Source organism: Lutjanus erythropterus, chromosome 24 (assembly GCF_056507025.1).
Source record: "Lutjanus erythropterus isolate fLutEry1 chromosome 24, fLutEry1.hap2, whole genome shotgun sequence".
NCBI lineage: Eukaryota > Metazoa > Chordata > Actinopteri > Lutjaniformes > Lutjanidae > Lutjanus > Lutjanus erythropterus.
Genome location: NC_139340.1, coordinates 19,163,092 through 19,174,844, shown reverse-complemented (window position 1 = coordinate 19,174,844; position 11,753 = coordinate 19,163,092). Strand labels below are relative to the sequence as shown.

The following is an 11,753-nucleotide window of genomic DNA, read 5'->3' as shown; positions in this document are numbered from 1 at the left end:
TTCCTGCTGAAGCTACGATGAGGCGTCGCTACGTCAGAGATCCACTCAAATAATAAAACTACAAAAAATACTATAATACAGTTCTGTGTGCGTTAATAAGAGAACTGAAGACGACTTTTAAAAGAACCCACGGGAAAGTAATTCAGTTACTTCTGAGAGAGTAACGAGTCACTGTAACTTATTACTAAATGTCAGTAACTCAGTACAGACGGACACTGCTGCTGCCAGAGGAACGCTGACTAAGATTATAGCACAGATGGACAGTTTGACGGCCACTGAGAAGGTTCTAGAGGTTCTTTAGGAGGTTTAAGGGCTCATTAAGGAGGTTCTATGGGTAGCTTTGTAGATTTTAGTGGTTAGGGGTAGGTGATGTTCTTGGGTACTCTAGAAGTTTTGATGGCCCGACCTGAGCCAGACTGTGTAACTCCGCCCCCTCAGTTGTCATGTTCTGTTAGCAGTCAGACGAGACGCTTGAAGACAGAAAACAGAACAGGACAGAAAACAGCAGTGCCAGTGGATCCAAGTAGATGACAGCAGTCTCTCAGATGAGTTTCTATTGGCCGGAGGACTTCTGCTCGTCAGTTTGTCGACCTCGTTAGGACGCCCCGCCCTCCTCATTGTCACGGCAACACTTCCTGTCCAGAGGCTTTTGTAACAAGAGACTGAGAAAGAAGAGAACTTTAAGAACCTTTTACTGAACCGAAACAAGATAAACAAGAACAAAGCTACTGTGATGCTAACATTAGCGGCTGGTCTGTGATGCTAACATTAGCGGCTGGTCTATGATGCTAATGTTAGCGGCTGGTCTATGATGCTAATGTTAGCGGTTGCACATGGAAGTTTACTTTTATTTATGTTTAAATGTAGCTATTTTAAAATTGTAATCTTGCTAATAATACCTGTTTTTACTAACTGTAATCTGATTACATTTTATTATTTTGTAACTGTAATGGAATACAGTTACTTTTTTTGCCATTACATGTAATCTGTTACTCCCTCAGCCTGCGAATAAATAAAAATAATACTTATTTTAATTTATATTTTATTGTATTTGATATTTTTATGTTGTATATTTTTTCAGTCTCACCGTCTCTCAGCGTGTTTATCTCTCCGTGCAGCGAGGGCTGTTGGCCAATCGAGTCAGCAGACGAGCACATCTTTTATAATCTGCGGGAAAAAACAACACAGCATGTTTATCTGCGGTTTACAAAAAACATTTTCTAAAAACAGACACGACTTGCAGCAGCAGGGTCACAAGGTCCAGCGTGTGTGTTAGCCTAGCTTAGCACAAACACTGGAGGCGGGAGGAAACTGCTAGCCTCCAGCACGTGTCGTCTGATTGGTCTGATAACTGTTGTAAAAGAGATCATGAGAATGTGTCTGACGAAATCAGTGTTTTCTGTCCAACTTGTAAAATATCCCATCAGGCCTGTTGTAACAGGCGGAGACAATAAAAGGAACAATCGTTCTGTTTCCTCTCCACGTTGTCTGTCCTGCTGATGAGACCATCTAAAACAAACGTGTGACGTGAAAAAACACGCTGCGTGTTTAACTGCTGCTCCTCAGGGCTGCGTCACGTCCCTGCAGCTGGACAGTCCTTACAGCAGGGACACGCAGAAAGACGACAAAGAGTCATACAGCTACAGAGACACACAATGACCTCAAAGACACAACGCGACAACAAAAAGACACAAAACGACTTCAAAGAGACACAACGCAGGAGGATTGACTGAATACTGTGTACTGCACCTTTAAAATGAGACAAAGTATTCCAGGGGATTATGGGACAGAGACACGTGGAGGTTTTTATCCAACACACTCGTCACAGATCAGTACTTTTACCTGGATACTTGTGACCACTGAGTACACAAGTTAAGTAGATGTACTCAGTTACTTTCCTGCAACAACACACACACACACACACACACACACAGAAGCAGGTGGCCGGTTCAATTCCCGTCAGTGTTCCTGTGTGTCGTGTTGCTGCAGGAGTTTCTTTGAGATCAAAACAGGATAAGACTTGTTTTAACACACACACACACACACACACACACACACACACACACACAGTCACTCTCTCCAAGATAAACACAGTGCGACATGCATGATTTAAAGTCACAAGAGCTGCTGCTGTTCTGACATGATTACAGTGATAATGTGTCTCTCTGTGTGTGTGTGTGTGTGTGTGTGTGTGTGTGTGTGTGTGTGTGTGTGTGTGTGTGTGTGTGTGTGCACTCACAGGCAGGTATTGTGCAGTCTCGGGTGTTGTGGTACAGTCTGTTGAAATGTTTTCTGCACTTTGGGTTGAAGTAAAGAGGACCTGAGAACACAAAGAACCACACTTCAGAACGCTGGACTCTGATTGGACAGGAGCCATGATGTCATAAGCTCATAAATCGGAGCCACTGTAACCAGTGATGTCATCAGCAACCGGTAGAACATGAGATCCAGATGGGAACCAACTTTTCAGGTCCAGAGCCGGCAAAAAGTTCAAAGGTAGGTTCTTGAACCAGAACGCTGTGGGTTCCATGTTGTGGAAAAGTCCTATCTGGGGGTTCTAACCTGAATCTTTCCACCTTCTAGGGGTGCTAACAAGAACCTACCCAAGTTTTTGTTTTATATTCCAAGGCTTTCATCTCGGACACACAGGGGTTCTACCATGAACCTTTTCATATTCCAAGGGTTTTTTCTAGAACCCACTCAGGGGTGTTCTATTGAGAACCTTGACATATATATTTCATATATATTTTATATACTTGTCCTCGGTGCTGATTCTGGTACTTTGTCCTGTTCCCTCGACTCACAGGTGCGTCCTCACCATCCTCTCCTTTCAGGTTGTAAAGGTGTATTCTGCACTTTTTTCTTCTTTTCCTCCCTCTGGCTCAGTTCTGACCAGTCGGACGCTGAGTGAACATCTACAGTTTGTCTGAGCAGGAAGCAGCGTGACACGTCATGGTTCCTACCTGTCAGGTGTTTGATGAACTTCTCTTTGTGTCGTGGATCTCTGGGGTGACCGTCTGAAACACATACATCCTCTGGTCAAACACGTGTTCTTCTTATAATAATAATCAGGTTTACAAAGACCTTGTTTCACTTTTTAAGCTGAGTCCTAAAAATAGGACTGAATGTTTTAATCATTTATTCACAGTGAATCTGTTCAAAATATGACAGAGAGTGATGGAGCAGTCAGGAGCAGCCAGAGCGAGATGTTAGAGGGAGAAGAAGAAGCTACAGCGAGGTGGTTGAAGGAGAAGAAGAAGCCACAGCGAGGTGGTTGAAGGAGAAGAAGAAGCCACAGCGAGGTGGTTGAAGGAGAAGAAGAAGCCACAGCGAGGTGGTTGAAGAAGAAGAAGAAGCTACAGTGAGGTGGTTGAAGAAGAAGAAGAAGCCACAGCGAGGTGGTTGAAGGAGAAGAAGAAGCCACAGCGAGGTGGTTGAAGGAGAAGAAGAAGCCACAGCGAGGTGGTTGAAGGAGAAGAAGAAGCCACAGCGAGGTGGTTGAAGGAGAAGAAGAAGCTACAGTGAGGTGGTTGAAGAAGAAGAAGAAGCCACCTTTGTTTTGAACAGATTTATACGACAGGATGTGTGGAAGCTGCATTTGAACTTCAGTATATTTTGCTCATGTTGCCTGAATCCAAACCTTCAGGCACAACAGATCAACACAGACTGACGACCACAGAATATTCAGACTGACGACCACAGAATATTCAGACTGACGACCACAGAATATTGTGCAGCGCAGCAGTTAAAGCTGAAGATGTTACGAGTGTAATGTGACAGAAAACAACAATCTGTGGTAGAATTATGACTCAAGATGTGTTCGGTTGGACTAAACCAGCTGACTGCGGGGACTGATGATGGTTTGGCATCAGCTGACTGCACTAATGGACCCGTCTGTAAATGCACTGATGAGTTAAAGTGGTCTGATCCAAACAACAAAAAGTTCTTAAGTGAGGTTTCAGAAACAGGCTGCATCATATGTGAGGTATTCGTCTGTTTTCCTGCACTGAGATGAAGCCAGTTTGAAGTAGTGTTTATGTTTTTATAGAACTGTTTCCAAACTAAAATAAGGTGTTCCGCTCGAGTTTGACCTTCAAACTGCCACAAACGTTCTCTTGTTTCTAGAAAGCGATGTTTAGAAAGAGCCGACGGGTTGACAGTCACTCTGCTGTATGTGCTGATTAGTGTAAATGGACGTCAACCTGCTGATCCAGTTCTACGGTTCTATAGTCTGTTCACGCTCATCCGTCACTGTCACCACACAGGAACAGACAACTACAGACAGTCAGGACCGCACAGAACGTCAACCTAACGCTCTGGAACCTGAACACAACCTGCTCCATGGCTCATACTTTACATTCAGAAGCAATGAAAGGGAACGCTCCAAAAACACCTGTTTAGAACATTCCACAGGTAAACGGGTCTTGTGGTCATTTGATTAATTAATTGATTCATTAATTCTGTCACCGTCTTGTCAGTTGAGAAACAGATCCAAACACAAGTGCAAACATGTGGAGCCCACAGACGTACGTTTAACCTATAATGTTCTTTTTCTGGTCCTTCCTTCATGCTCCCACAACGACTGCAGAACCTTTATGGGACCCAGAAACTGTAAAAATGTATAATTTGAAGATAAATTTCTTTAGAATTCTTAGCTAACTGTGATTATTTTTGGTGTTGAGATGAAACGGATTTCAGTCCATTCAGAAGTTTGACTCATTGTTCATCATGAATGACTTCCTCAGCTGAAATAAAACCACAGACCACAGACTGACACTGATCTTATCTCACTGCTCACCGTCTACAAGCTTTTATCACGCCGCTCGAGTCGACCAGCAGCAGCACTATTTACAGTAGTCACACTGTCGTAGTAAAGACCGGGTCGGTTCTACTGGTCCGATCCAGTGTGCACAATATGGCTGACCTCAACAAACATTACCAGCAACATAAACCACAACGTTCTGAACAGACACGTCACAAACACTGAGCAGACCGTGGCGGGAGCTAAGTAGCTAACTAGCTCGTGAACAGACAAGACAACTGTCCTCTCAGTCAGCAGATATTTGTGTAAAAGTAGAAGTACTGATTGTTTAGTGCAGTAAAAGTGAAAAGGTTCAGGTTGTGAAATGTCCTCAAAGTTATTTTGACGTGTTGTTATTTTGTCCTGTTACATCTTTTACATGATTTCTTTGTCTTGTTAAATTTTTTCCATCACTTCTGTCTTTTTGTATTCTTACATGTTGTCCCGTCTTTTATCTTGTTTTTGTCTTGTTATATCTTCTTATAACATTTTCGTCTCTTACATTTTAAATATTTCTTTTAAGTTTGTTACATCATTTTCTTCTTGTTGCACTTTTTCACATGAAAACTAAAGTGACGAGTCTTAGTTTCTGTCCTGCGTCGCTGTTTGTTCTTTCAGGTTTCTGCTTTATTTTACTGTTTGACGTCATTTTCAAGTCAAAAGGGGTTATTATGTTCCACCCAGGGTTCTGAGGGTTCCACCCTCATAGTAGCAGTAGTAGTATTTTTACTGACCCAGTCCTTGGGGTGACCTGCTCTCCCTCTCTGGGGCTTTAAGCTCCACCCCCAGCTCTGTCCTGGACCTCGGGTAGCGTCCGACCAGCTCCAGCACGCCGTGTCCATCCACACGTCCGTCCGCTCGGCTGCCGGAGCCTCTGAGCAGGGTGGCCGTGGTGCAGCGTCCGGCGGCCAGCAGCAGGACGAGGAGCGCCGACAGGACGGGGAGCCGCGGGAGCAGCATCACTGCAGACCTGAAGGAACACAGGGCGGACTTTAAAAACATCTGATTGGTTGGTTGTGAACAACATGAGGTCACTTACTGGGAACGTTCCACCTGCTGATGAAGGCCATGTGATGTAGCTGAAAGCTCCAGGAACCGACCCTGAGTCAAGATTTTCCTGCTGTACCGCCGTGTCGAAAGGCAAGAACTGACCTTCAGGATACATTGATTGATTGATTGATTGATTGGTTGATTGATTGATGAATGAATTGATCATTTGACCTGTTTTACACTGCAGAAAGTGTATATCATTAATGTTTTGAAGTGGAGAGATGGGAAGTAACTAAGTACAAGTACTTAGTTCCTGTACTTCAGTAGATTTTGTCAGACATCTTGAATCTTACTCTACATTTGAACACAAATATCTGAACTTTCTACCCGACATTTTCATTACTTCAGTTTAGATGTCGAGAGACGAAACAACACCAGACAAAAAAGACGTAACGAGACGAAGCAGACAACTTTATATTTTTTTAATCAAATAATGAATTCTGTCAAATGTCAAATGGAATTGGTTAAATTGTGTTGCTTAAGTTTTTGTAAACTTAAAAAAGTAGCTGAAGTTAAGTCAGGCTAAAGTTAGCAATTATTAATTTATTATTATATTTAATAAAGTTAGTGCCACACTACTGTTACTACAAGAAAAATACTTTTTCTGAGCAGAACATGAATTTTTTGTAAAAACAAAGTAATATGGTGATTATTCTGACTGAAAATGTGATGTGATGATGATTATGTGACATTTCTTGTGTCATCAATATCATCAATGCTGTTTGTCACATATTTGAACTTTATCTGAAACTTGCAGGACACAGTTTCACTGATAATTTGATCGATTGATTTATAAACTGTTGATCTGAAACATCAGACACAAAGAAAGTGTGTTCATCTACTGTATTAACTTGAACTGATCAAACATTAGTTTTATTGTTTACAGTTGGTTCTGAGGAAAATGTGGTGAAGAATTATAAAGTGGCAGAAAACTGAAGAAATTTTATTGAATGAAAACAAACGTATAAAAACTGTTAATAAATCCGACACACTGAACCTTTAATCATTCAGTTTTAATAAAGTAAAATAAAATAGATTTATTCATACGACTAACGGCCACATTGGAAAGGTCTGCTACTTATGTAAGAAATTATATAATAATAATCATTTTTTAATACTGTGGTTCTGTGTTTGGTTTAAATGGGGCTTTTCTTTCCAGACGAGTCATATTTTCCTCATTATTGCTGCCAAATTACACAGTTTTTAAAAGACACTTATTCAGTAATGATTCAGAGGTTAGAGAGCAGTAAAACCAAACATCAAACAGTTTCCTGTTTCTTCCTGAACTGCAAAAACAAACAAACAAAAGACAACAATCAGACGCACTGTGTGAGCTCTGCCTACAGACAGGGGAGACCGGGGGCTAGTGTCACACACGCACTTTATCTAGTTTACAACTTACACTGATGATGCACACTTTTCTTACATGTCATTTTTCATCCCATTACGTCTTTTATGTTGTTTTTCATCTTCTTGCATCTTTTTGATCTGGTTACATTTTACATCTTTGTTTGTTTGTTTGTTTGTTTGTTTTTTGCCTTGTTGTGTCTTTTACTGTATTTTTGTTTGTTTATATATTTTTTGTCTTGTTACATCATTTACGTTGTTTTCATGTTGTTATGTGTTTTATGTGTTTTTTATCTTGTTACATCTTTTATGTCCTTTTGTCTCATGTGTAATTTTCATGTTGTTATGTCTTTTATGGTGTTTTTTTCTTTCTGTCTAAAGTTTAGATGACTGTAAATTTAAACTTGTGTAAATTTTACCTCGAGGTTATTGGTTAAAAATGAACAACAACAAATTATGCTAATGTAGTTGTTTCTAGCTAGCATACGAGAATTTATCATGGCTGCATGATCGGAATCAACTCAACTTGTCTTTTTAAATTCAGTCCACTTAAACACAATAACTTTTTTTAAAGTTAAAACAAATATTTTTTTTTTTCTTTTTATAGTGTACTAATGACAGGAGTAATGTGATTACTTCAAGTTGTGTTTTTACAGTGAGTTAATACAACGGGTCTTACCTTTTCAGTGTTACAACTGCCCCCAACCGCTGTCAATTGTTGTGCCAAGCAAGCAGTTGACAGTGTTTGGGGGCAGTTGTAACATATTAGTTTAATATCACAGTCTTGTTCTTATCAGTGAAAATATGTCATCAGATGTTAATCAGTTATTAATTAGTGCACAAATATCAGTTTCTTAAATCAGAAGATTATTTCAAGAAGTCTGTCAGTTATGAAGGAAAATGTAAAATATGTTACATTTGTCCCCGTCTCCCCTAATGTGGGAGAAAAAAAAAGATTTAATGCAAATTCTTCAGATTTTGAGTCAAATTGAAACATTTAAGTTTTTATCTTTAGTGACATTCAGTGTGAAGTAGGATTATAAATTCTTAACCAAATATGATAATTGATTAATCGTCAATAAGTAATAAGATAAAAAATGAAGTTTATTTATCCAACAGACGCCTCCACTGGAGGAGCAGCTACTGCCATTTATAGACTATTGATCATTGATTAACACATTTCAATGGATGAAATTCTTAACAGCAATTAATCGATTCATCATTAATAATTAATAAGATTTAAAAAAATACTTTGTTTCATTATTTTCTCACTTTAAGTTTATTTATTGAACAGATTCCTCCACCACAACATCAATGTAAAACGAGCAGCAAATACTGCCGATTTTAGACTATTGATTACTAATTAACACATTTGTAAATTCTGAGCAAAAATGAATCAGTTACTGATTAATAATCAATAAGATTTTAAAAATGTACTTTTTTGTCCTTTTTGCTGCTATTAAGTTTATTGATCCGACAGATGCCTCCGCCAGAGAAAATTATATCAAATGAGAAGAAACTACTGCCAATTCTAGACTATTGATTATCGATGATTACATTTTAATGAGTTAAATTCTTAAAAGAAATGAATCACTTAATCTTTAATAATTAATAAGTTAATGCAGACTTTTTTTTTTTCTTACATTAAGTTTTCTTATTCATCAGATGCCTCCGCCAGAGAAAATGATGTCAAATGAGGAGAAACTCGTGCCATATCTGGACTATCGATTAATTATCAGTTAATTCCTCAGACTGATAAACAGATGAAGGCTTATTGATTAACATCCCAGCAGTGATCAGTTTGTTATGAAGATGTCGGTGGTACCTCTGGCTCCTCTGCGGGTCTTTACGCGGCTCGGTGCGCCTCTGCTCCCCGGCGCTGCGCTCTCTGGTCCCGGCCTCTTCCTCCGGCTCGTCCCGGACCGGGGTGACTCCCCGGGGAGGAGGACGAGGTTTCTGGGTCTTGCTGAGTTTTATTATCCCGGGTTATTCTCGATCCGAGCCGCGTGCCGAGCGCCGGGGCCCGGTGGCATCTTAGACCCGCGCGGATCACTGGAGGAGCGCGTGCAGCTGGGAATTCATCATCATCATCATCATCTTCATCATCATCATCTTCTTCTTCATCATCATCCTCAGGTCCGGGCAGCGGCTGGCACACAGCTGGACAGGCTCATGTCTCCTGTCCAGGGTCAGACACCTGCAGCTCCGGCGCGTCTCTGCTCTGATCGATTCTTGATCAGGCTGATCAGCTGTGTCTGCACCGCGCGCTCCCAATAATCCTCCGTCTCTTTTTCTTCTGCGCTCCACATGAGCAACTCTGCCAGAGTACAGGAAATACAGAGGAGGAGGAGGAGGAGGAGGAGGAGGAGGAGGACACACTCAGAGACACTTTGACTGATGAGACACGTCTTCAGCGGTGCAGCACTCCCTCTCAGTGGAAAGAATTAAAAATGTTTCTTCTTCTCTTTTATTGTCATTTAATTCAGTCTGTTGCACTTAAAACTGCAGAACAAGAAACAAACAATAATCAAGTCCTCACGTTCTTTACTGCAGTACAAATACAAATACTCGAGTACAAGTAGAAGTACTGATTCAACTTGTTTACTGCAGTAAAAGTGAAAAAATTCAGGTTCTGAAATGTCCTCCAAGTATCAAACTAAAAAGTTGTCCTCTGAAGGACATTTCTTTTTTATGTAACTTTCCTCTTATTATGTCTTTCAGGTAGTTTTTGTCTTTTTTACGTTGTGTTACATCTTTTGTCATTTTCGTCCTGTTACGTCTTTTTATGTAGTTTTCTGTCTTGTCATGTTGTTTCCATCTTGTTACGTGTTTTTTCGTTTTCGTCAGGTTACAGTTCTGAATGTTTTCTGGTGTTTGTGTCTTTGAGGTTCATTACGACCATTAATAGGTTTCTTGGGGTTCTGAGGAAGTTCCACTTGTCTTACAGGAGGTCCAACATGATGTTCCTTGGGTTAATGAGGAGGCTTCAAGCATTTTTGGGGGGCTAAGGAAGAGGAGTCAGGAGATTTCATGGAGAACATTTCAGATTCAGGGATCATTTAGGGATTTGATGGAATCCTCAGAAAGATTCAGGAATCTCCGAGGAGTCTTTGAAGAGGTTTCATTCGTCTTTGGGTTCTTCAGAGTCAATAAAGGCAATATTAAGAGTTCTAGATGGAGTTCCTTGGGTTCCTGTAGAGTTTTTGCAAGTTTTGTCAATGTTGGACAGAGTGGTGACTTTGAATGGGTTCCTTGGGGTTCTGAGGAGGTTCCAGTGATCGTACAGAAGCTGGAGGTCAAGAAGGTTGATTAAAAAGTACAGTTCAACAGGTAGAGAGAATAGAATTAAACACAGTCAGAAGCTACGACACGACGACAAACATCAGGATAACATTGTACAACAACAACATGAGAACAGTGAAAACAACACTTGTACGATGAGGAACCAGCCAAACTGTCAACACACACCTCTTCCTGTTGATGTGAATGGCGGTCTGTTCTCACAGTTCCACCCTTATTTGTTCATCTGTTCTATCAGATATCAAATCACTCAGCCGCTCTGAATGTGTGAGTGTGTGTTGGATTGTTAATGTAAACACATTTGCACATTAGAGTATAATAGTGGTGATTTACTGTGAATGAGGAATGTATGCGGGGACGCTGCCAGGCCGTATGTATTTGTATTTGTTTATACAACATATATGTAGGTGCGTGCGTGTGTACGAGTGCGTATCCATGTTTTTTAAACCTGTATTTGTTCAGGGTTTAAGGGGAGGTTTGCAGAGGAATGACGCCCTGCAGGTCAGCGCACAGCAGACGAACTTTTCTCACGGCCATTAACTCCACTTTGTACACATCCAGGCCTGCAGCGCGGTACTGTGGCGTTTACATGCCCTCTGTTGGAACGTCTCCAAGAACCTCCCCGAGGAGCCCATTAAATGTCCTTTTAAAACCTCATCAGCCCTTGATATCTCCTAAGGGACCTCTGGACCTCCAGGAGCCCCATGCCTCCAGAACCTTCCCAGAGATCACTAGAACCAACTTTAAGACCCTCTGGAACTTGAAAGGTCCAAGTTTGGCATTATGGGATCGTCAGCTTGTCTTTTTTTTTTTTGCATGCAGATCATGCTGACAGGAGAGCAGAGCTGGTGGCTGACATGCTGCAACGTGAGCAGTGATTGGCCCATTCATCAGGAGATAATGGCGTCCTGTCTGGTTGTGAGCTTTCTTGTATTGTAACTAAACAGTAAAGGCAGTAGAGAGCAGAATATTGATCCATATCTCATCAACACTGCAAACTTTGATAGTTTGATCTAAGTTCAAGAACCTAATTTTCAACTTTTCCGAGCATTTACACAAAAAATAAAGTGGGGTGGAACCCAGAAAGTTGGTTCCCAGCTGAGAAAATGAAGACCATGTGAAACAGATGGAACGTTGCAATAGAGACAATGTCGGATAACGTCATCCAAGTCTAGCTGATGGTACCTGGTACTAATGTCCTGATGATACGTGGTTCTGTAGCGTCCTCCTGTCTAATGTCCTGATGGTACATGAG

At 40.9% G+C, this 11,753-nt stretch overlaps 1 protein-coding gene across 2 annotated transcripts; it reads right to left on the bottom strand.

The window, feature by feature from the left end:
- Positions 1-1,087: 1,087 nt before the first annotated feature.
- Positions 1,088-9,499, bottom strand: alkal2b (ALK and LTK ligand 2b). Of its 2 annotated transcripts, XM_084714109.1 has the most exons (5): positions 9,024-9,499; positions 5,536-5,771; positions 2,964-3,017; positions 2,240-2,320; positions 1,088-1,167 (listed from the first exon to the last, which is right to left on the bottom strand). In XM_084714109.1, exons 2-5 carry the CDS (start codon positions 5,759-5,761, stop codon positions 1,103-1,105), a joined length of 426 nt encoding a protein of 141 aa, XP_084570235.1. In that variant the 5' UTR covers positions 5,762-5,771; positions 9,024-9,499; the 3' UTR covers positions 1,088-1,102. The 2 variants fall into 2 exon arrangements, with proteins under 2 accessions (XP_084570235.1, XP_084570236.1); XM_084714110.1 differs by lacking the exon at positions 2,964-3,017.
- Positions 9,500-11,753: the final 2,254 nt, after the last annotated feature.

Coding starts and splice junctions, on each gene's coding strand:
- alkal2b (XM_084714109.1), bottom strand. CDS start 5,761: ATGCTGCTCCCGCGGCTCCCCGTCCTGTCGGCGCTCCTCGTCCTGCTG. Junction 2,321..2,963: donor GTTCATCAAACACCTGACAG/GTAGGAACCATG, acceptor TTGTGTTCTCAG/GTCCTCTTTACTTCAACCCA. Junction 1,168..2,239: donor AGACTGCACAATACCTGCCT/GTGAGTGCACAC, acceptor TTTTTCCCGCAG/ATTATAAAAGATGTGCTCGT.